Below are 22,225 nucleotides of genomic sequence, written 5' to 3'. Positions count from 1 at the left end.
TTATCGAGAAAGCAGTCGCCAACCAGCTAGAAGCCAGGCTTACAGATAACATTTTTGATACTTTTCAGTCAGGATTCAGGAAAAGTCACAGCACTGAAACGGCGTTAGTCCGAGTAATGAATGATCTACTTACTGCAAGGGACAAGGGTGATTGCTCAATTCTGAATCTTCTTGACTTGTCTGCAGCATTTGATACTGTGGATCATGAAATACTAATCCAGCGACTGAAGAATTACTGTGGCCTAAGGGGTACTGTTCTTAGCTGGTTTCAGACCTTCCTATCTGGCAGGGCACAGCAAGTATGTCTGGGCACACACTACTCTAATCCAGTGCCACTTGCCTATGGAGTTCCACAGGGTTCTGTACTATCACCATTACTCTTTGCAGTCTACATGCTCCCACTGGGCAAAATAATCCAGAACTTTGGCCTAGGATACCATTGTTATGCAGATGACACACAACTGTATCTGTCCTTCAAGCCTGGCACCCAAGACCCATCAGCATCTTTAAATGCGTGTCTAGTGGATTTACAAAATTGGATGAACACCAGCTGGTTGAGGCTAAACTCTGACAAAACCAAGGTGTTGGTGGTAGGTGGTCCACACATGATGGATAAAGTTCAAAACGCTCACCACCTCAAACTAGCAATTGGGGGAGATACCGTACAGTATAAAGACTCTGTGCGAAACCTTGGGGTGATCCTGGATGGAAATCTAAAACTCAGACAGCAGGTATCAGCTGTCGTCAAGTCTTCCTTTTTCCATCTAAGAAATAAATATAGCGAAAATCAAACGCCTTATCCCAGCCAGGGCCGGATTACCAACCAGGCAACAAAAGCAGTCGCTTGGGGCCCCATTCCGAGTCAAGGGGGCCCCATCAGCACATAAACCAGCCCTCGCCAAGCTGTCAGCAGTGGCTGGATGGTATAATGGTTAAAGGGACTCTGAGCAGTGCAGTAACTATGGAAAGATGCATATCCTTTTAAAGCTCTCTGTCTCCTCTTTCCAATGATATATAAACTGCTGTCCTATGCCTTTTAGTTTTCGCTATTTTCGTGATCGAAATCGCGGCCATGGCAATTTTGATCGCGAAAATAGCGAAAACTAAAAGGCATAGGGTGGCAATTTATCTATCATTGGAAAGAGGAGAAAGAGAGCTTCAAAATGATATGCATCTTTCCATAGTTAAATTGTATTACACAGGACGACTTTTCTCCAAAATCGGCAGCTCGATTCAGCACAATGCAATGAAATATAAGGAACCCAGGGGGATATAATTACAAACATCATGCTGGTAGGTGTGAGGATGTATTAATTAGTTGTGGGTATGCTTAAAGAGAGTCTGAAGCGAGAATAAATCTCGCTTCAGACCTCCTAGATAGCAGGGGCATGTGTGCCCCTGCTAAACCGCCGCTATCCCGCGGCTTAACGGGGGTCCCTTCACCCCCAAATCCCCTCCGTAAAGCGTGGGAGCGCTTCCGCATTGGGGCAGGGCTAACCGCCTCAGCCCTGCCCCACGCGCATCTGTCAGACGCGTATCTCCGCCTCTCCCCCGCCCCTCTCAGTCTTCCTTCACTGAGAGGGGCGGGGGAGAGGCGGCGATGCGCGTCTGATAGACGCGACTGGAGGCAGGGCTGCAGCCGTTAGCCCTGCCTCCAGGAAGACAAGATTTACGACCAAGACTACGACCAAGTCTTGCGGGGGTGGGTTTGGGGGTGAAGGGACCCCCGTTTAGCGGCGCAATAGCAGCGGTTTAGCAGGGGCACACATGCCCCTGCTAAGTATGAGCTCTGAAGCGAGATTTATTCTCGCTTCAGAGTCTCTTTAAAGGCATACCCACAGGCACTGCTCGGAGTCCCTTTAAGGGCTCTGCCCCTGACACAGGAGACCAGGGTTCGAATCTCGGCTCTGCCTGTTCAGTAAGCCAGCACTTATTCAGTAGGAGACCTTAGGCAAGTCTCTCTAACACTGCTACTGCCTATAGGCTGTAGTGGCTGCAGCTCTGGCTCTTTGAGTCCGCCAGGAGAAAACCGCGATATAAATGTTATTTGTCTTGTCTTGTCAAATGATGCCATGCGCTGCTGATTGTCTTCAGAGCCAGGCTCTCCTCCTAGGTCCCCCTCCTGCTGCTGTGCTCTCTGCCGCTGCCCACTCCTCCCTCCCTTACCACAGAGAACCACAGCTGCAGCAAGAATGATAGCAGGAGATGGCGAATGCTTACTCACCTATCCATGATCCAAGCGATAGAGATCCCGTCATCTGAAACCAATCTGTCTCTTCTACAGTGCAGCCGCTCGCTCTGAACTTCCTGATTCTCAGATCAGACAGGAAGTAGGAAGTAGTAATAGTAGTAGTAACAGAGCGGCAGCACTCTAGAGGAGACAGATGGGCTCCGGATGACAGGACCTCTATTGCTTGGATCGCAATAGGTGAATGTGAGTCATCTGGTGCTGTCATTCTCCCCCGCTGTGGCTGCCTTCTCTGCTGGACTATCGTATTCACTGGGATGGAGGTTGTGTGGTGGCTGTCTAGTTTGGGAGGAATTCGGTTGTTCAGTGGTGGGGGCGGTTATGTAATTCTGTCTGGGGATCGGCTTCCGGGTTGTCGGTGTCCAGAGCTTTCTGCCATTGCCAGGTCGGAGATGCAGGGGAAAAGTGCTGCTGCTGTGATATCTGGCGCCCTCTTCACAGGGGTGCCCCAGCCCCTGAGTGCAAATGTCCTAGCCATTCATCTCTCACTCTGCATTTTGCCGCTGCTATTTCCTGCATTGTGCACCCACAGAGGAAAGCGGGCTGTTGCCCATAGCAACCAGTAGCTCGGCTGCCCCGGTGTGGGCGGCATGTTGCTGTGCAGCTGCATCTTCTGATTCTATTACGACATTTTGGGGGGGGCCCCATTTAGTTACTTTGCTTAGGGCCCCATTTAGCCTTAATCCGGCTCTGTTTCCAGCTGAAGACCTACCTGCCCTGGTTCATGCATTTGTAGCCTCCCGCCTAGACTACTGCAACGCCTTGTTCATTGGATCTGCAGATAAGGTTCTGCGCCCCTTACAACTAGTACAGAATGCTGCAGCCAGACTCCTAGCCAATGCCCCCCGCAGCTCACACATCACCCCAGTACTGCAAACTCTTCACTGGTGGCCAGTAAAATGGAGAATCAGATCTGCCTGCTGACATTCAAGGCCCTAAACCACATGGGACCCAAATACATAGCGGATCTATTGGAACTTTATACCCCTCCACGCACCCTCTGCTCTGCCAACAAGATGAAGCTGGTTATTCCAAGGATACACTTAACATTTGGTGCTCGGGCCTTTTCCTATGCAGCCCCTACTCTATGGAACTCACTTCCACAATCAGTACGAGAGGATCCTTCTCTGGACAGCTTTAACCACTTCAGGATTCTGCTTACGCATAAGTACGCCCCTGAATCCTGAAGTGGTTTCCATGGAAACGGGCGCTCGTATGAGCGGCCGTTCCATGTCAGTTCACGGAGGGTGTCTCCGTGAACACCCTGCGAGCCTCCGATCGCGGCTCGCAGGGTAAATGTAAACACGCGGGAAGATCTCCCCGCTGTTTACATACATACGGCACAGCAGCGCCGTAGAGGAGATTGGCGATCCCCGGCCTCTGATTGGCCGGGGATTGCCGGCATCTGATAGGCTGAAGCCTATCTGAGGCGGCGCAGGACGGATTCTGTCCTGCGCCGCTCACAGGGGGAGGGAGAGGGAGGGACGGGTAAGAAGGCCAGAAAGCGCTGCGGAGGGGGCTTTGAAGAGCCCCCCCCGCAAGCGCAAACAGCCGGCGGCGATCAGACCCCCCCAGCAGGACATCCCCCTAGTGGGGAAAAAAGGGGGGGGGGGGAAGTCTGATCGCCCAGGCTGCTATCTGATCTGTGCTGCGGGCTGAAGAGCCCCCGCAGCACAGATCAGCAAAACCACCCGAAACCCGGAAGTGGTTACAAAAAAAAAAAAAAGGCTAAAAACTCACCTCTTTTCCCTAGCCTTTGAGACTACATAATGCAGGGTCACAGCGCTTTGATTCCCCAGGGAGAAAAGCGCTATATAAATATTATTATATAAATATTATTATTGCTATATAAATTGCACACAACTGTGGTATACCCTATCCTTGCATAAAAGTGACTGTGCCACAGGAAATGCATGTTGTGCAGCGGAGTACTGGGGGGGGAACACATTCTCTTATTTCAGTGACTTAAGACTAAGTATGGTCAGAGGAAAAGGGCCCTAAGGGTGAGCATGGACCTGGGGGTTCTGAAGAACATAATCTTTCTGAGCAATGGTCAGTGAGATGCAAATAATTCCCTCTTGCATGCAGATTAAAAGCAGTTTGTATGTAGCTAGAAATTGGGCTAGTTCAGTTCAGCAGGAAGTGCATTTGATCAGGGCTGTGGAACCGGAGTCAAGGAGTCGGAGCAATTTTGGGTACTCTGAGTCGGTGGTTTCAATAAACTGAGGAGTTGGTGTCAGTTCATGTTTTTTTTATTTTGTACCGACTCCATAGCCCTGCATTTGATTGGCCCAATTCAAGGTATTTACAATATGCATCCAATTTGTTTGCAGGCCAGAATTATTTTCATCTCATTGACCATCTCTACTGCTCATGTTAAATTGAGATTGAGTGCCGAGAGGAAGGAAGTTCTGAAGGCACACTCTAACCTCTTCCTTTGTAGTGATGCATCGCCCTGGCAATAGCTGACGTGTAACTCAAAAGTGGCCTTGAACTGTCCAGCTCTCCATTGGCCGAAATGGCTTTCCTGGTGATCTAGGGTTTACCCTCCAATATAGCTTCTCTGGTTGTCCAGAGTGGGCCAAACATTATGCAAAGTGAGGAAATCACCTGAGGGCCAAATCTGATGGCTCGGAGGGCCAGCTTTTGCCCATGGGCTGGATTTTGACATGTATGCCATAGAGCCTTTTAGTTCCTCTATGTGCCCTCAGTCCACTGCTGTCGCTTGTTGAAATTCTGCACCAGAAGCACTCACATTGCCAAGTGGCAAAAACATGGGCAAATCTGGACTGCACATGCACGAGCCCACTTGTCTTCAGAAGCCTTCACAAGGACTCTCAGTCCTATTCAGTCAGTTGAATGGGGGGTGGGGGGGCTGGGGGGGTGGGGGGGGCGGTGGACCAAGGTTGCAAAGAGAGGACCTGGAAGGCTTTATGGGATCCAGAGCCTTCCTCCCCCCCCCCCCCCCCCCCCCCTCCAACATGGGTGAATATCTAACCTTTTTCACAGTTGCTCCAATATTATTTAAAGGACAACTGAAGTGAGAGTTAGACGGAGGCTGCCATATATATTTCCTTTTACACAATACCAGTTGCCTGGCAGTCCTGCTGCTCTATTTGGCTGCAGTAGAGTCTGAATCCCACCAGAAACAAGCATGCAGCTAATTTTTCAGATCTGACAACGTCAGAAACGCCTGATCTGCTGCATGCTTGTTCAGGGTCTATGGGTAAAATTATTAGAGGCAGAGGATCAGCAGGACAGCCGGGCAACTGGTATTGCTTAAAAGGAAAGAAATATGGCAGCCCTCCATATACCTCTTGCTTCAGTTGCCCTTTAAAGCAGGCCTGAATTCAGAACTTCCTCTCTGCTCTAAATGATAAGCAACAGCATAATAGCATTTAAACAAAAACATTTCTTTGGTACAGCTGATACAAATCCTAACATAAATCTGCAGTGTTTCTACTTCCTGCTTTCATGGAAGCAGACATAGGGTTAACATCCTGTGTTTCCAAATTCGCTGCTCTGCCGAGGAAGCCAGCTGAGAGATCAAATTACAGTTGTGATTAGTCACAGATGAGGGGGAGTTAGACAGGGTAAACTCTCTAAATACATACAGGGGGCATTTCTCTGTTTTCCTTCTGCCCTGTGCAAGGGTTCAGGTCCACTTTTAAGCTAAATGCCGTGTTCTGCAGCACTGTGAGCACAAAAAGCCATTGTATACTGTGTCTTGTTTGAGTTGAATAGCGGATACACCGTTAGATGATTTGCTAGCTGTCTTCTGCTGTTGCAGGATTTGTGCCAGCAACTGGCATACTGGAAGATATAGGTGGTGGGTAGCTTCTCTGTGGCTTCTCCTTTTGCCTGCTTCCTTATCCTCTATTTCAGTGGCATTCAAATTATATACACACTAATAAGGCGTGCTGGATTAAACCAGCCAGGAAATGCATTCAGCTCACAGTTGTGTAGTGCCTACTTGAATGACTTAATAATGTATTTGTAAATTAAACCTATAAACAATGTAATAGAAATCTGTGCACAGGAATGATAACTTTATAATGCAGGTATATAAACAGACAGGCAAGAATAACATGCTGGAGATTAATCTTAAAAGCAAAAACAAAGTGGCACAGCAAACATACCAGAGGCTCTCATAAGTATAACTTAAGCACAATGTAACCAGGGCTGTGGAGTCGGTCCAAAAATCCACCGACTCCGACTCCGACTCCTCAGTTTAGGATTCCACCGACTCCGACTCCGACTCCACGACTCCGACTCCTCTAATTTGCATATTACAATTTTGTTGATTAAAAGTATGTAACATGAAATTCGTCTCTTAACTGCCAACGCTTAGGAATTGTACAAGACAACTGAAGTGAGAAGGATATGTAGACTACTATATTTATTCCCTTTAGACTAAAACTAGTCCTTGGTAAGAGTACTTGTAAAAAGTACAAACCGGAACAAAGAACATCTATCAGGCCCTATGCAATGTAAGTGTGGGTACATGTAAGAATGATGTGCAGGTACTCTGCAGGGGAATGAGGAGATTGTAACGGACAACATCTCTGTGTTCAATGTGCACAGCATTCTCAGTGGATTCCCTGCAGCTCTGTGGGGAGTGCATATGTAGAGTATAGTACTACTGTGTAACAAAGTAAACCTGAGACAGATGAAATTAAAGTTTTATACATACCTGGGGCTTCCTCCAGCCGCCTTCAGGATAATCAGTCCCTCGTTGTCCTCCTCCGCCACCTGGATCTTCTGCTATGAGTCCAGGTACTTGAGCCAGTCAGGCGTAGTGCGCATGCACACACTCGCCGCCAGGAGCATACTACACCTGTGCAGCACTATTGCGCAGGTGCAGAATGTTCCTGGCTGTGGGAGCGGCATGCGGCCGGACAGCGCTGACTGGCTGAATTACCAGGACTCATAGCAGAAGATCCGGGTGGTGAAGGACAGCGAGGGACTGATTAGCCTGAAGGGGGCTGGAGGAAGCCCCAGGTATGTATAAAACTTTACTTTTCATCCGTCTCAGGTACCCTTTAATTTGTAGTCACCAAACCAAATTTTAACAACATATCAAATTATTTGATTTCATCAGCAAAGGGAGTGCATACATTTGCATAAATCAGCATCAATGCAGAATTATTTCCATCTCGTTGACCATCTCTATTAGTGACCCGGCTACACATCAGGCTTTATTCTTACAGCATAGATGTTATTTAGTATATATAAGAGATTCCTGTGTACACATATATACAGTCACAATCAGATATGTATATCTGACCTTAAAAATACGGGGACTGCTTTATTGAAGCAGCACAAGTAACTAATTTTGATTGGTTTATTTCATTTTTGTGGACTAAGCACAGCTATTACTGTATATATACTGTATATATACATTATTTTTAATGACTATTATCTGAGAAATAGAACATTTTATCATATTTTCTATTTTAATTACAGTTACAAATTCATTAGGAGTCGGAGTCGGAGTCGGTGCATTTTTTCCCGACTCCGACTCCGACTCCAGGCACCCAAAATTGCCCGACTCCACGACTCCGACTCCACGACTCCGACTCCGACTCCACAGCCCTGAATGTAACAGGGGAGTACATTCAAACTAGCTGCTGACAGCTCGAACTTCATATTTACCCTGATGCATTTCGTTGCCTAAAACCCACTTCATCAGGGAATCATTGGAATAAGTATCAGTATAAAATTCAGGTTTATCAATTACAGGCAGTGGGTGAGCAGAGTACAGGCACGCTCTAGACTTTCCTACCCAAATTGGAAAGAAGTGGAGCGCAAAAAGGGTACCCGAGATGAATTACCCTAATGATGCCTATACATAGTACAATTTTTTTAATTGTTTTCGATTAGATAATTTAGTCCGATTATTCCATTAGATCAAATATATTTTTCCAACACGTCTGATCAGATTTTTATTAAAAAAATGGGATAATTGTTTGTTGTTTGGAAAAAAATATTATTTTTGACTTTCATTTGATTTGATTGTTTTGGTAAAATAAACGGGAAAATTGAATGTTTTGATTGTACCGTAAATGGGCACTATAAGAGAGGGACTCCTCAAAATCCTGTTGAGGATTACCTTAGCGTTCCGTTGTCCCCACTCGCCGAGCATGGCCCCCCGGAGGATTGCCGACAATGGATAGTCAGCAATCATAATTAAGGGTGCGCACCCCCTTTGGGATCGGCGCGATCGCACATGCGCAGTAAGCAGGAGCAGCTTGTGCACTGCACATGTCCGGCTGCTGCATGCCCAAGCTTGTCAGAGAAGAGGAGCGTGACCCAGTTGTGGAGGGGGGGGGGGGGGGGGGGGGGGGGGTGTTTTTGCCAGTAGGAGACGAAGCCATGGGAAACCTCACATGGACTTCCAGTGTTCCAGCAGTGATGTCACACTGGGGCTTCCGCCTGGAGGGCTGCTTAAAGGATGCAAGCTCCCTTCAGCTATGTACTAGTTCTCCCTCAGCCGATACATTCCGATCATTGTAGCTGGAATAAGAGTATACTTGTGTTATGTGGTCTCCATTAAAATGATCCCCCCGTCAGATCTCTGTACTCAATTCATGTAGTTTCCTGTGGCCCCTTAAGGGCCAGAGCTGTCATTTTCCTATTTTGCACTGTGATAACTGTGATTGGCTCACAGTGATCACCGGGTCAGGAGCCAATGAAATGGTCTCCTGACCGAGATACAGAAGCCCTGCTGTCACTGTGACAACAGAGCGAGCAGGTGCAGCAAGGGATCAGCGGCAAGAGCAACGAGACCACGTAGAATTGCTGATTGAAATCTGCGCCCTTGCAGGAACGCAGTCCCAAAACAGGTTTCAACTATTACGATCTGGACGTGCAACGGTGAGGGATCTTATGTTTTTTTTTTCCCCAAAACTTTTTTGTACAGTATTTTTGTTTATGACATTGAGGTATGGTGGCTATGCCACATCTTTTATGCTTTTAAAGAGGCACTGAAGCGAGAAAAAAAAATGATATTAATTGGATGTGTAGTACGGGTAATTACTAGAACATTAGTAGCAAAGAAAATATTCTCTTCTTTTTATTTTCAGTTCTATAGTTTATTTATAACATTGCATCATTCTCTAATATATTTGCAGTTTACAAACTACTCAGCATTCTAAATGATTTTACAGAGCAGGCTAGCGAACTTTGGAACTGTTCTCTGCAGGAAAAAAAAACAATACAGTGCCAGATACTTGAGAGAATGAGCTTCAGAAGACAGAGCTCTCTGCGACTTTGAAAGTGGTGGAGCTCAATGGCTCTTTTGCATAGATAACATCTGGAGATTCTTAACTCTTCCTGTACTGGAAACAATATTAGACTTGGGTCTCTGCTCCTAATGTTTTATTTCTTAGTTGTACTACACATACTAATCATTATATAATGTTTTTTTCCCGCTTCAGTGTCTCTTTAAAATGAATCTTTAATAAAAGTGATGTAGTGTTTTTTTATATCAGTTTATGTATATTTATTGTGGTTATTATTACCATGCTCTCATTTCTATCACATTGTTTATCACAATGTTTACTGGTTCAGTTTTACGGCAACCTTTTTTAATTCATTCCAGTATTGACTGCAGGATTGTGTGGATATTGAATACTGTATTCAGAATTTATCTAGAGAAGTGCTCGTTACTTACAGCTTACCGGAAGCAGTAAAGTGTGGTTCTTGGAAATATCCCCCTGCTCTTGTTAACAGCCAATCCTTGTGGAGGGCTCATGAAATAAAATCTAAATTTGCAGTCACATTAGTAAAATGATTTTTGTGGAGGGAGCACAAGTGTGAATGAAGGCTAGAATGTCACTGTGCAAGGATGTTCCCACCCAATGTACAGGAAATCGGAGGGCAGTAGATTTCCATGACTGGTTTAAAGGACAACCGAGGTGACATGTTGAGATAGACCTATGTATGTACAGTGCCAAGCTCACAAATAACTAGGCTTTGTTCCTTTTTTTCTTTCTCTGCTTGAAAGAGTTAAAAATCAAGTATGCAAGTGACAGTTTTTGTCCGGGTCCAGACTGGGTCAGACTATAGCATAACTCTCACTGATTAGTAATTACAGCAATAAAGTACTTTTCTGTCAGTAAATGGCTTCTGAGAGCAGGAAAGAGATAAGTGTCAATAATTCATAGATTTTTCGCTCTGGCATACTTCAATGAAGGTGTCATTGAGCAGAGACAATGAAACAGTAAAAACTAAATTTAAATATAAAACTGTGGGATATCTGACCTGGGTTCAAATCTCTGCTCTTTCTGTTCAGTAAGCCAGCACCTATTCAGTGAGGAGACCTTGGGCAAGACTCCCTAACACTGCTACTGCCTACTGAGTGCGCTCTAGTCGCTGCCTCGCAAGCGCTTTGAGTCCAACACAAGAAAAGCGCTATACAAAAAAAGAAAAGGAATTATTATATCTAAAACAGTCATTTTTAGGAGGAGGATGGATACAATTGTTTTTCTCATCAGTTTATTTTCACCTTGGATGTCCATTAAAGGACAACTGAAGTGAACGGTATATGGAGGCTGGCATATTTATTACCTCTTAAACAATACTGGTTCCCTCTTTGGCTGCAGTAGTGTCTGGATCACATGCCTTATACAAGCATGCAGCTAATCCAGTCAGACTTCAGTCAGAGCACCTGCTCTGCATGCTTGTTCGGGGTGCATGGCTAAAAGTATTAGAGGCAGAGGACCAGCAGGAAAACCAGGCAACTGGTATTGTTTAAAAGGAAATAAGTAAGGTAGCCTCCATATCTCTCTCACTTCCGGTCCCCTTTGAAGTGGATTTATGCTCTTCTTGTGAACTGGACGAATCATCTGAGTTTCCATTATTCCTTATGGGGAAATTTGTTTTGATATGAGTGTTTTGGATTACAAACAGAATGCATTATGCTCACACACCAAGGTTCCACCACTTATCTTCCTTTTAAGTAAGCCAGTATGGAGACCTTGGGCACGACTCCCTAACACTGCTACTGCCTACTGAGTGTACCCTAGCGGCTACAGCTCTGGCGCTTTGAGTCCGCCAGGAGAAAATGGCAATATAAATGTTCTGTGTCTTGTCTGCTTTCTTTGCTGGGCTTAGTGATCAGCCAGACAGCACAGTATGGATGTCCTGTGGTTAATGTGCCATCACATGTTTTTTGTGTGCGTTCCCCAGATTGCAGACATGTGTATGGAGGCAGTGAAAAAGCTTTTCAGACAAGATAAGGTCGGCCAAGCCTCTCTGGCGGTGGTGAAGATCATCTCTGGGTTGGTGAAGAGCAGGAATTATGACGTCCGTCCTGAGGTAAGATTTTATCACGATTCCCGCATACCTCAGTCTGTGTGCGCTCTTCGCTTTATAGGAACTGAAATTCCTGCTCGACTTTAACAAGCGTTTCTTGACATGTATTGAGCTCATCTACAAAAGGATTTATGCTCTTTCCACATCCAGAAACCCTCGCTTGTTGTTTTAAATCTTTACATTTACATACATTTAATGATCTTCAGTTCTGTTAGGGCGTTTATGGGAACATTAACAGAGCAGATGTAATTGTTGCCACTCCGTGTCTAGAAGAACCCCAGTAGCTGGCTTTCTGTAATGTGTGTTGTTGAGATTATGTGCCAGACAGATATGTCGAAGTCGAGCTTGTTACAACACAGGTGCTAGCGGGAATTCTGATGTTACCGTGTGCTGGAATTGCTGTGTATGTGACATCATCAGTGTGTGTGTCCTCCACATAAGCAAATCAGGGCTGACAAAGGTCTCCTAGCCTCTCCCAACCTTTTTACCCACTAAAGGTACTCATTACAAAAGTCTTTGGGCTTTATTCATGAAGCTGCGCTGCTATAGCAACGCAAGCTCCTTGACAGCAGCGCACCCTAAATCCAGGGATGCATGCCACGTGCGGTTGTGCAGCATAGCATGCCTTCCTTATGATGCTTACATAGCAACACGTGCACCTTTAAATGCTGGGTGCTGCTGTGAAGTATCGCGACTGCAATACTTCACTAGCGCTGCCGTTACTAGGTTAATTAATATAGCAACTATAGTAATAAACATAGTAGCGGCTGCACTAGTGAAATTACGGGTGATGCTGTGGTAGTATCGCAGCCACGGTTGTGATACATTTACAGGAGCATGCATTGCTATGTAAGCAGCGCATGTTACTAAGGAAGGCACCCTACGCTGCACAACAGCGCATAGCGTGCAGCCCTGGATTTAGGTTGCGCTGCTGTCATGATGCTTGTGCTGCTATAGCAGAGCAGTTTCATGAATTTAGCCCTTTATCTGCTTTTATGTCCTATTTTGCCATATGTGTCCCACTGAGCGTATACTCGCTATATATAAGTAGTTACCATGGGTAAAGCCTGGTACACACCTTCAATTTTGATTGGCCAATTTTACCACCTTGTTGTATGAGGGTCAACGGATTTTGAAGACACTGAACAGATTGTATAGGTAAGCTCTCCTACTACATGGAAGTGGAACAGGTGGTCATTGGTTGACCAATTATAATTGAAGGTGTGTACCAGGCTTCGCCAAGAAACCTAGACCACTAAAGAAAAAGATTTCTGCACTCTATTCTAATCAATCATTTATGCTTGCAGGTATTGAACATCTTTCTCCATCTAAGAATTAAAGAAGTGGAAATGAAGAAGGATGCAGAGGACATTGCCCCCAAACAGAAACTAATGTCCTATAAAGACAAGCGGAAGAACCTATCTAGGATGCAAAGGAAGGTAAGTGTTGTATCATTTGTCTGGAAACCTGTACTGTGAAAGCTATCAACCAGTTCACCACTGAGGGGTTTTTCCCCTTATGGACCAGAGCAATTTTCAACTTTCAACACCCCTCCCTTTCATTCACCAATAACTTTATCACTACTTATCACAACAAAATGATCTATATCTAGTTTGTCTGACACCAATTAGGCTTTCTTTGGCTGGCACACTTTGCTAAGTTATTTTATTCTAAATGCATTTAACAGGAATAAGCAAAACAAAAATCATTTTCTTAGTTTTTGGCCATTATGGTCTTAAAGTAAAATATGGTACTTTGGATAAAAACCACACATTTTATTTGTCCCCGTTATTTCAACATTTAAATTATGTCCCTAGTACAATTTATGGCGACAATATTTTATTTGGAAATAAAGGTGTATTTTTTTCAGTTTTGTGTTCTTCACTAATTACAAGATCTTACATTAAAAATGACAGTAATATACCCTCATGACCTACATATTAAAACATTTTGAGCCCCTAAGGTAATCATTGATCACAGGCACTTATATCGGTGAATGGAAACTGCGTTCCCATTCACTGATCTGTCTACTAATGGGCGGTGCCGAGACCGTGCGCGGGAGCTCGCACAGGAGCACTCAAAATGGCAATATGGCAAGGTACGCATATCTACGCCCCTGGAACGGGAACAGTCCTCTTGCGGGGTGTAGATATACTGCTGGATTACCAATCAGTGGTTAAAGCTGCCATTGTCAACTACCTTTTATAATTGCTACCTGCGTGGTCTTCATGCTGGTTATTGGCTTCAGCATTTTCCAAATCCTTGGCCCAGAACAAACATGGAAGCAGTCAAAGTAGAGTAAAAACACCCAAAACAACATTCCGCTAAATATAAATCTCAAGGCCAACAGCCCATATTCTGTTCAAGGGAACCTAATGTGAGTGCTAAGTGTAAACATACCCCTAATAACCTTTTTCTTCTGTGTGGACCTTTTGCCACTCTGCAGTGGCTGGAATCTGTCTGGCAACGTTAGTTTCATTTCTGAAAATCACATAAAAAATGGCGCCTGAATGGCGCTAATGAACGCGCCCACACATGGCCCAGGGGGAGTTGGCATTCGTTCGAAAAGCTGACATGCATCCGCTTGATGTGGACACTACTTCCTGGTCTGACTTGCCGATTGTTTGACACACATTTGTTGCTTGCAATCGTTGCTTTGCTTATTGTTGCATTATTTTACTTGCAGTGGAAGAAGACTGAAGAGAAACTGGAACGAGAACTTCTTGAAGCAGAAGCATCAGAAAGCAAAGAAAAGAAGTTAAAATTGGTAAGGCAGTTATCAGGATTAGTAGATTGCAGACTACGCTTAAGAACATGCACAATGAAATGTTGATCTGATGTCAATAATGCCTTTTTTGTGGATTATAACGTTGGAGGAAAAATCATTTCATAAAGGTTCTCGCAATTATTATTTAGTATGTATATAGCGATAACCTCTTCAGCACTGCTATACAGGGTATACATACCCATGTAGGAGGAGCTCACTATCTAAAACCTTCTATAGTCATATATGCCCAGTATGTATACCGTATATACTCGCATATATGCCGACCCCCCCCAACTTGTTGGCATGTGTACAAACAATCGTTAGACTAATGGCAGCAGTTTTGACTGATACGCTTGGCAGATGTGTACAAACAACTTGTTGTTTGAAAGTCTATTAGTTTAACACTAATGCTGGGAATACACAGTGAGATAGTTGCGACGGATCAAGCCGCTGGCTCGATCTCGGCGCATCCCCGCTTATCCCCACCGGCGCCTGGATCGATCCCCGCTCATCCCCGCAGGGGATTCCCCTCTATTGTGAGCCCGCGGGGATCGAGCGGGGTATCGATCCGGCGGGTCATTGGACCTGTCGGAAATTATCATATAAATATAAAGGGGAAACGTACCGTGTATCCCCAGCATAAAAGACTTTCAAACAACAAGTTGTTTCATTAGTCATTTGATCTGGTCCATTGTACTATCCAGTCAATTGACCATTCAAACGACATGTAAATTAGCTGTAATTATCATTTCAAAGGTTTTATCGTCTCTGTGTACAAGGAGTCTTAACAACTTTTTTTGTTTGAATGACAAGTCGTACAAATGTCTGGTTTGAACAACAATCGAGCATAAAATCAGACGTGTGTATGCACCTCAAGACCCTAGGTCAAGTACATTTTTATTATTAGATTGTAAAAAAGAAAATGTTTTCATTAAATTTATTATATGCGTTACTTTTATAGTCATGGCGGATTTAAACCCATCCCCCAGCTAGGGCTCTGAATTATTTAGTGATGTACTCCTCCAGAGCAGCAGTTTATAATATCACTGTTTGGTCAGGATCTTTCCTTCCTGGCTATGTGTCCTGTACAGATTACACACATCCATTCCACTGGCATATTTATTTATCATGTCTGTCTGTTGGTTACAATATATGCATTTGTATGTGTAAATATTTGCTTGGCTAAGTTTTGGTGGTTGGGTGTAAATAAGCAAACATTTGGTTCATTTATTCGCAGTGAATTTGTAATGTGTTTGCCATCAAAGCGTATTTACAGTTTATGAAATGTTTCTCCAATCCTGTGCCTTTATTAAAGCGGACCCAAACCAAACATTTTTTTTAATTCATAATATTTAGTTGCACTACTCTGACACATACAAAGATAAATAAACACTAATTCAAGCTTATGAGCATTTCAGTGCATGCTTTTCACCCTTCTCTTTTCATAACTCGGATTATACTGGGGGCAGCCATTAGCAATTCCTCCTTTGCTGGACACCACCTACTCCTTCAGTTTGCCGGATTCTGTCCCGGCAATATGAAAAGAAGGGAGGGGTTCCTCCAATAAATGTAAAATATTTTATATTTGTCAGCATGCAGCTGAAAAAAGGCTGCTATTTATTATTATAATTTAGAAAATAGATTTTATTTCTGAAATCTTGTATTTTTAATTTGGGTCCACTTTAAAGGACAACTATTCCCAAAATATTGTAAAATTTAGAATACATACACATGAATGTACATTTCTCCCGGAGTAAAATGCAGATAGATTAATGTTTTCTTAGTGTTGCTGCCACTTACAGAAGGTAGGGAAAATCTGAAAGGTTACAGTGTGCAGAGGAATAAGAAAGCTGGCTGACATATTTGTATAGATCCTTTCCAGAGAGTTGGTTGTGTAAAAAATAAAGGTAATACTAAGAATCTCCCACAAGGAGATGGACTAGTCCAAAATCTATCAGATCTAATTGCTTTTAACTACTTACTGTAAGTGACGGCAACATAGGAAAGAAGTAATTTATAGTAGATGCTATTCTGGGAGAAATGTACATTTTATATTTATGTATTTTTAATTTACCTGGTTTACTTAGTGTACCTGGCCGTACTAACGGTGAGTGAAACCATTTAAAAAGCCAGCGATACTTGGGTTAAGATGTTCTTTGCTGCCTCTGAAGAAGCTTATTTAGCGAAACAGCTGTCAGGCACCCCCCCTCACCCCCACTGTGTACCCCGTTGTCTGCATCACCGTGGATTAAAGGTACCTCATTTGCTTCAACAGTGCCTCCATCTTTCTTCTCTTTTATGTTCATGTATGCTTCTGAGAGCACGTTTTAGCCTTGGTACAGATCCGGTGTCATACTGCCCCTGGTTCATCTGGTGCCAGTCTTTTACCTTCCCACATTACGTACAAGTTTGAATTATCTGTGCACAGATGCAAGAGGCAGATCCACCTGCCACCGAATTACCTGGTACATCTGCGGATGCCATTGCTGGAACCAGGCGTCTTCAGGCTGGCAGGTCAGATTGGGAGACCTTCTTTACAGACACAGCAAGTGGGTCAAGTTCCAGCAGGACAGTGGGGGTGAAGGTTATAGAGCAAGATCTCAATCGACTATCTGACAAAGAGGTGAAATTATTTTGGACTGTAGCAACCCTCAAACGTTACGAATCTAAAGCAATAGCATCTAGAGGCTTTCGCAATTACAGAGAGGCAAGTGAATATAGAAATGATACAGAGTTCATGAAAGAATGGGATGATGAGCACCTGCAGCATGCGCTAAGATTGCAGTCCATCGTTCTCAAGAGGACTGAACGCGAGTACAACGCTACAGTAGCCGAGATCACCCAGTGTAAGCAGGAGCTTCTCAAATTAACCTCCGCTGACCAGCTAGGCAAGGTTGAGGAGAAAATTGAAAATAGATTGGTTCCAGTACAAGACGATATCAAACAAAGGAAACTTGGGAAGTTCAGACGCGATCGCCAAGATTTCAAAGAAGGCAAAATCTGGGATTGGGAACAACCAATCAGACGTCCTAGAAATAGGAAAAGGAAACAGGCACCAGACAGCAAAGGGTACTGGACCACAGAATCAGGAAGTGACTCTAGCCCGGAGGAGAAAATTAAACCTAAGATTCCATCTAAGGTCAAACCCAAATCTGCACTCAAAACTCCCCCTAAGAAAAGATGTGTAGAAGTCCCTTTAGACGTGCCATCAGACGAGGAGGAAGAGGACGATCTAGGTTCCACCAAAACCCCGAACAAAAGGGTTACCTGGGGGAGGGGGACCTATGGGAAGGGCAAACGCAAAAGGAGATAGAGAGCCTCCAGAAAATAGAGGCTGAAAAAAATCTACAAATCATCAACATCTCAGGGGTTGAGTTACCAGGGGGCAGTGATTCACTCCTGAAAAAAGGCCTCAACTACTCTCTTACATGTAATTTTGACAAATTTGACTTTGAAGTCGACTGGTACAAAACGATACGCAAATTAAACATAGCATTGTGGCAGGAGAAGAAATTGGATTCTCCAGCAGATGAAATCCGGCTTAACAGCCACACCACTATCAGCAAATTGGGATTCTTTGTTCAGAAGTTGGAGAGCAGCCAGGACTTCCAAGCACTGTGGGATCTGGAACAACTATGGTCTGAGGGCAATAATGATGACATTGACATGCAGGTTGACACAATTGAGCCACCAATAGAACAATTCCGTCCCTGTAAATCAACTAAGGAATTTAGGACAGCTCCAGGTTCTCCGGTTGACATTCTCAACCGAAGAGTTCTTCATGACATTCAGGCACTTATCTATCCAGAGGTGGATCCCAATCTAACAAAGGAAGAAATAGATGCACTTAAATGGCTCAAAGATAATAAACAACTAGTCTTGAAGAAGGCTGATAAGGGAGGGAATCTTGTAGTCATGTCTAGGAGTTATTACATCAAGGAAGCCCTCAGGCAGTTGGAGGGACCGGACGGCTTCTATGAGAAGTTGAGATCCAACCCACTGCCTCAGTTCAAATCCTCATTGCAGGCACTCCTAAGGCAGGGAGTAGAAAAGGGATCGCTGACTAAGCAGATGGGGGAGGGTTTGTTGCCCGACTTCCCCAGAAAACCGGTTTGGTATTTTCTCCCCAAGGTCCACAAGGACCCGATCTCCCCTCCGGGGCGTCCAATTGTGTCGGCCAGGGGCTCACTTACTGAGCCTTTATCCAAGTTTTTGGACCATCAATTGAGACCTTTTCTCAGGGTGATTCGCACCCACCTGGCTGACACCTTGGACGCCCTGGGGAGACTCGGGGGTGTGGAGGTTGGGGAGAATGAGTTCCTGGCATCCATTGACGTGGTGAATTTGTATACCCGCATTCCTCATTTACAAGGTATTCTAGCGATTAAACAGTTGCTGCTGGAATGTGGTGAAGATGCCAGCTGGGTTGAGTACCTGATGCAATGTCTCGATTTTGTATTGACACGTAATGTGTTCCTGTTTGATGGCCAGTGGTATTGGCAACGCTCCGGAGTAGCCATGGGAACTCCTGTAGCCCCCACGTTTTCCAACCTATTTTTATGGGTATGGGAAAAAACGTGCATATTTGGAACCATGAACCCTTTCAGGGACAAGATCGGGCACTGGTATCGTTATGTTGATGATGTGGTTCTGACCTGGGGGGGCACGTTGGTGGAGCTTGAGGAATTCTTGGCCTATATCAATATTAATTCCCTCAACATGCAGTTCACGAGTGTGGTGGCTAATCCCACCTTGTGTTTTCTTGACTTAGAACTGTATGTTGAGGATGGCCATGTCCTCAGCCGAGGCCACAGAAAGGACACTGCTACCAACTCCGTGCTCCTCCGGTCGAGTTTCCACCCTCCACATACGATCCAGGGTATCCCCTATGGACAATTCGTCAGGTTGAAACGCAACAACTACAAAAGGGAGGACTTTGTATTTCAAAGTAAAGAACTGGCGATCAGATTGTCCATGAGGGGATATGAGATGGAGGAATTGAATAGGGCGTTTCGAAGAGCTGATAATTTGAGTAGAGAGTACTTGATGGTTAATAGGAAAAAGGCGAGACGCCATCAAAAGTCTGTGGACCAACCCTTTACTTGTGTGTTTAACTACACTCCAATGGCAGGTAGGATTAAATCAATAATCCAGCGACATTGGTGTGAGTTTCAGAACAACATTAGTGCATGTATGATTGCCAAACATAAACCTCTTGTATCTTTTAGGAGAGCACCAACTATTGGAGACAGAGTCACCAATAGTGAGTTCAGATCGGTTGATGAGCAAAATTGGTTGCAAAAACACATTCCGATTGGCAATTTTAGATGCGGAAATTGCAATCACTGTACCCAATTTTTAACAGGAAAAAGCGTACAATTGGGCGCTAAGACTATATATTTCAAACAGTTCTTGCATTGCCGCTCTAAAAATACTGTGTATGCAATCTTGTGCTCATGTAACCGTTTCTATGTGGGACAGACCACTCGCATGATCTGCACCCGTTTCCAAGAACATGTAAATTCGATTAGGACGGGTGTAGGAGCGGGTAGGTTCATCTCACATATGCGTGAATGTCACAATGGTGACTCCAACTCCTTGCGGTTTTTGGGCTTAAAGGAGATCCCGATACCCCATAGGGGAGGAAATCATGAACAAATGTTGCTTCAGCAAGAAGCTAGAATCATTTCTGAGACGGGCTTGTGGTCCTTTGGGACTGAATGAGAGAAACGAGTTACATTGTTTTCTCTCTAAATATTAGTTTACTGTAATGTGTATCTCTGTGTTGCCTAATGGTGTTAAGCTATCTTTATCCTGAATTGCATTTCGTTTTAACCTCTAAATGTGTATCTATGAATCTAACGACGATTGTGTCCCCTTGTATACGCTGGCGTAAGTGTTGATGATCACTATGGCAACCCCCATGTTGAGGCGGCCAATGACAGGCAGGCAGTGACGCGAGACCCGGAAGGAGACGATGCGCACTATGCGGGGAGACCCGCTGCTCAGCCATTGGTTTAGAGTTAGCGCACATGTCACCACCGGTAGGCGGAGCCATTTTGCCGGACGTCATGGCGGCGACCTGTGGGCGGTGTACCTGGCCGTACTAACGGTGAGTGAAACCATTTAAAAAGCCAGCGATACTTGGGTTAAGATGTTCTTTGCTGCCTCTGAAGAAGCTTATTTAGCGAAACAGCTGTCAGGCACCCCCCCTCACCCCCACTGTGTACCCCGTTGTCTGCATCACCGTGGATTAAAGGTACCTCATTTGCTTCAACAGTGCCTCCATCTTTCTTCTCTTTTATGTTTATAATATCACTGTTTGGTCAGGATCTTTCCTTCCTGGCTATGTGTCCTGTACAGATTACACACATCCATTCCACTGGCATATTTATTTATCATGTCTGTCTGTTGGTTACAATATATGCATTTGTATGTGTAAATATTTGCTTGGCTAAGTTTTGGTGGTTGGGTGTAAATAAGCAAACATTTGGTTCATTTATTCGCAGTGAATTTGTAATGTGTTTGCCATCAAAGCGTATTTACAGTTTATGAAATGTTTCTCCAATCCTGTGCCTTTATTAAAGCGGACCCAAACCAAACATTTTTTTTAATTCATAATATTTAGTTGCACTACTCTGACACATACAAAGATAAATAAACACTAATTCAAGCTTATGAGCATTTCAGTGCATGCTTTTCACCCTTCTCTTTTCATAACTAGGATTATACTGGGGGCAGCCATTAGCAATTCCTCCTTTGCTGGACACCACCTACTCCACCAGTTTGCGGGATTCTGTCCCGGCAATATGAAAAGAAGGGAGGGGTTCCTCCAATAAATGTAAAATATTTTATATTTGTCAGCATGCAGCTGAAAAAAGGCTGCTATTTATTATTATAATTTAGAAAATAGATTTTATTTCTGAAATCTTGTATTTTTAATTTGGGTCCACTTTAAAGGACAACTATTCCCAAAATATTGTAAAATTTAGAATACATACACATGAATGTACATTTCTCCCGGAGTAAAATGCAGATAGATTAATGTTTTCTTAGTGTTGCTGCCACTTACAGAAGGTAGGGAAAATCTGAAAGGTTACAGTGTGCAGAGGAATAAGAAAGCTGGCTGACATATTTGTATAGATCCTTTCCAGAGAGTTGGTTGTGTAAAAAATAAAGGTAATACTAAGAATCTCCCACAAGGAGATGGACTAGTCCAAAATCTATCAGATCTAATTGCTTTTAACTACTTACTGTAAGTGACGGCAACATAGGAAAGAAGTAATTTATAGTAGATGCTATTCTGGGAGAAATGTACATTTTATATTTATGTATTTTTAATTTAAGATTCTTTATGCTATAGTTGTCCTTTAAGGGATACATTTTCATCCCTCTAGATGATGATGATGATGATGATGATGATGATGATGATGATGATGATCTTATAACCTGTTTTTAGCTTGTGTTTGGGTTCTGGACATATCCAGTGATTGCTGAACTATGCTTTTAGGCATTGTGCTCTAAGGCCTGGTGCACACCAAAAACCGCTAGCAGATCCACAAAATGCTAGCAGATTTTGAAATGCTTTTTGTTATTTTTCTGCAGCGTTTCAGCTAGCGTTTTGCGGTTTTGTGAAGCGTTTTTGGTGTAGTAGATTTCATGTATTGTTACAGTAAAGCGGTTTCTGAACAGTTTCTGTAACAAAAACGCCTGGCAAACCGCTCTGAGGTGCCGTGTTTCAGAGCGGTCTGCGTTTTTCCTATACTTAACATTGAGGCAGAAAACTCCTCCCGCTCTGGTGTGCACCAGCCCATTGAAATACATTACCCGAGCGGATCCGCACCCGCAAGCGGATCACAAACCGCAGCCGAACCGCTCTGGTGTGCACTAGG

The 22,225-nt window shown here is 44.1% G+C and overlaps 1 protein-coding gene across 1 annotated transcript in view; it reads left to right on the top strand.

The window, feature by feature from the left end:
• The window catches only part of NOC3L (NOC3 like DNA replication regulator), a 133,956-nt gene that overhangs the window by 71,563 nt on the left and 40,168 nt on the right, over positions 1-22,225 (top strand). Inside the window, exons 10-12 of the mRNA XM_068258071.1 lie at positions 11,441-11,569; positions 12,874-13,005; positions 14,253-14,333. Coding sequence (XP_068114172.1) covers positions 11,441-11,569; positions 12,874-13,005; positions 14,253-14,333 — 342 coding nt within the window. The remainder of the gene's footprint in view (positions 1-11,440; positions 11,570-12,873; positions 13,006-14,252; positions 14,334-22,225) is intronic.

The sequence above is a fragment of the Hyperolius riggenbachi genome, chromosome 10, assembly GCF_040937935.1.
Source record: "Hyperolius riggenbachi isolate aHypRig1 chromosome 10, aHypRig1.pri, whole genome shotgun sequence".
In the NCBI taxonomy this organism is placed as follows: Eukaryota; Metazoa; Chordata; class Amphibia; order Anura; family Hyperoliidae; genus Hyperolius; species Hyperolius riggenbachi.
The sequence above is the reverse complement of the archived record's forward strand: the minus strand, read 5'-3'. Positions and strand labels throughout refer to the sequence as shown.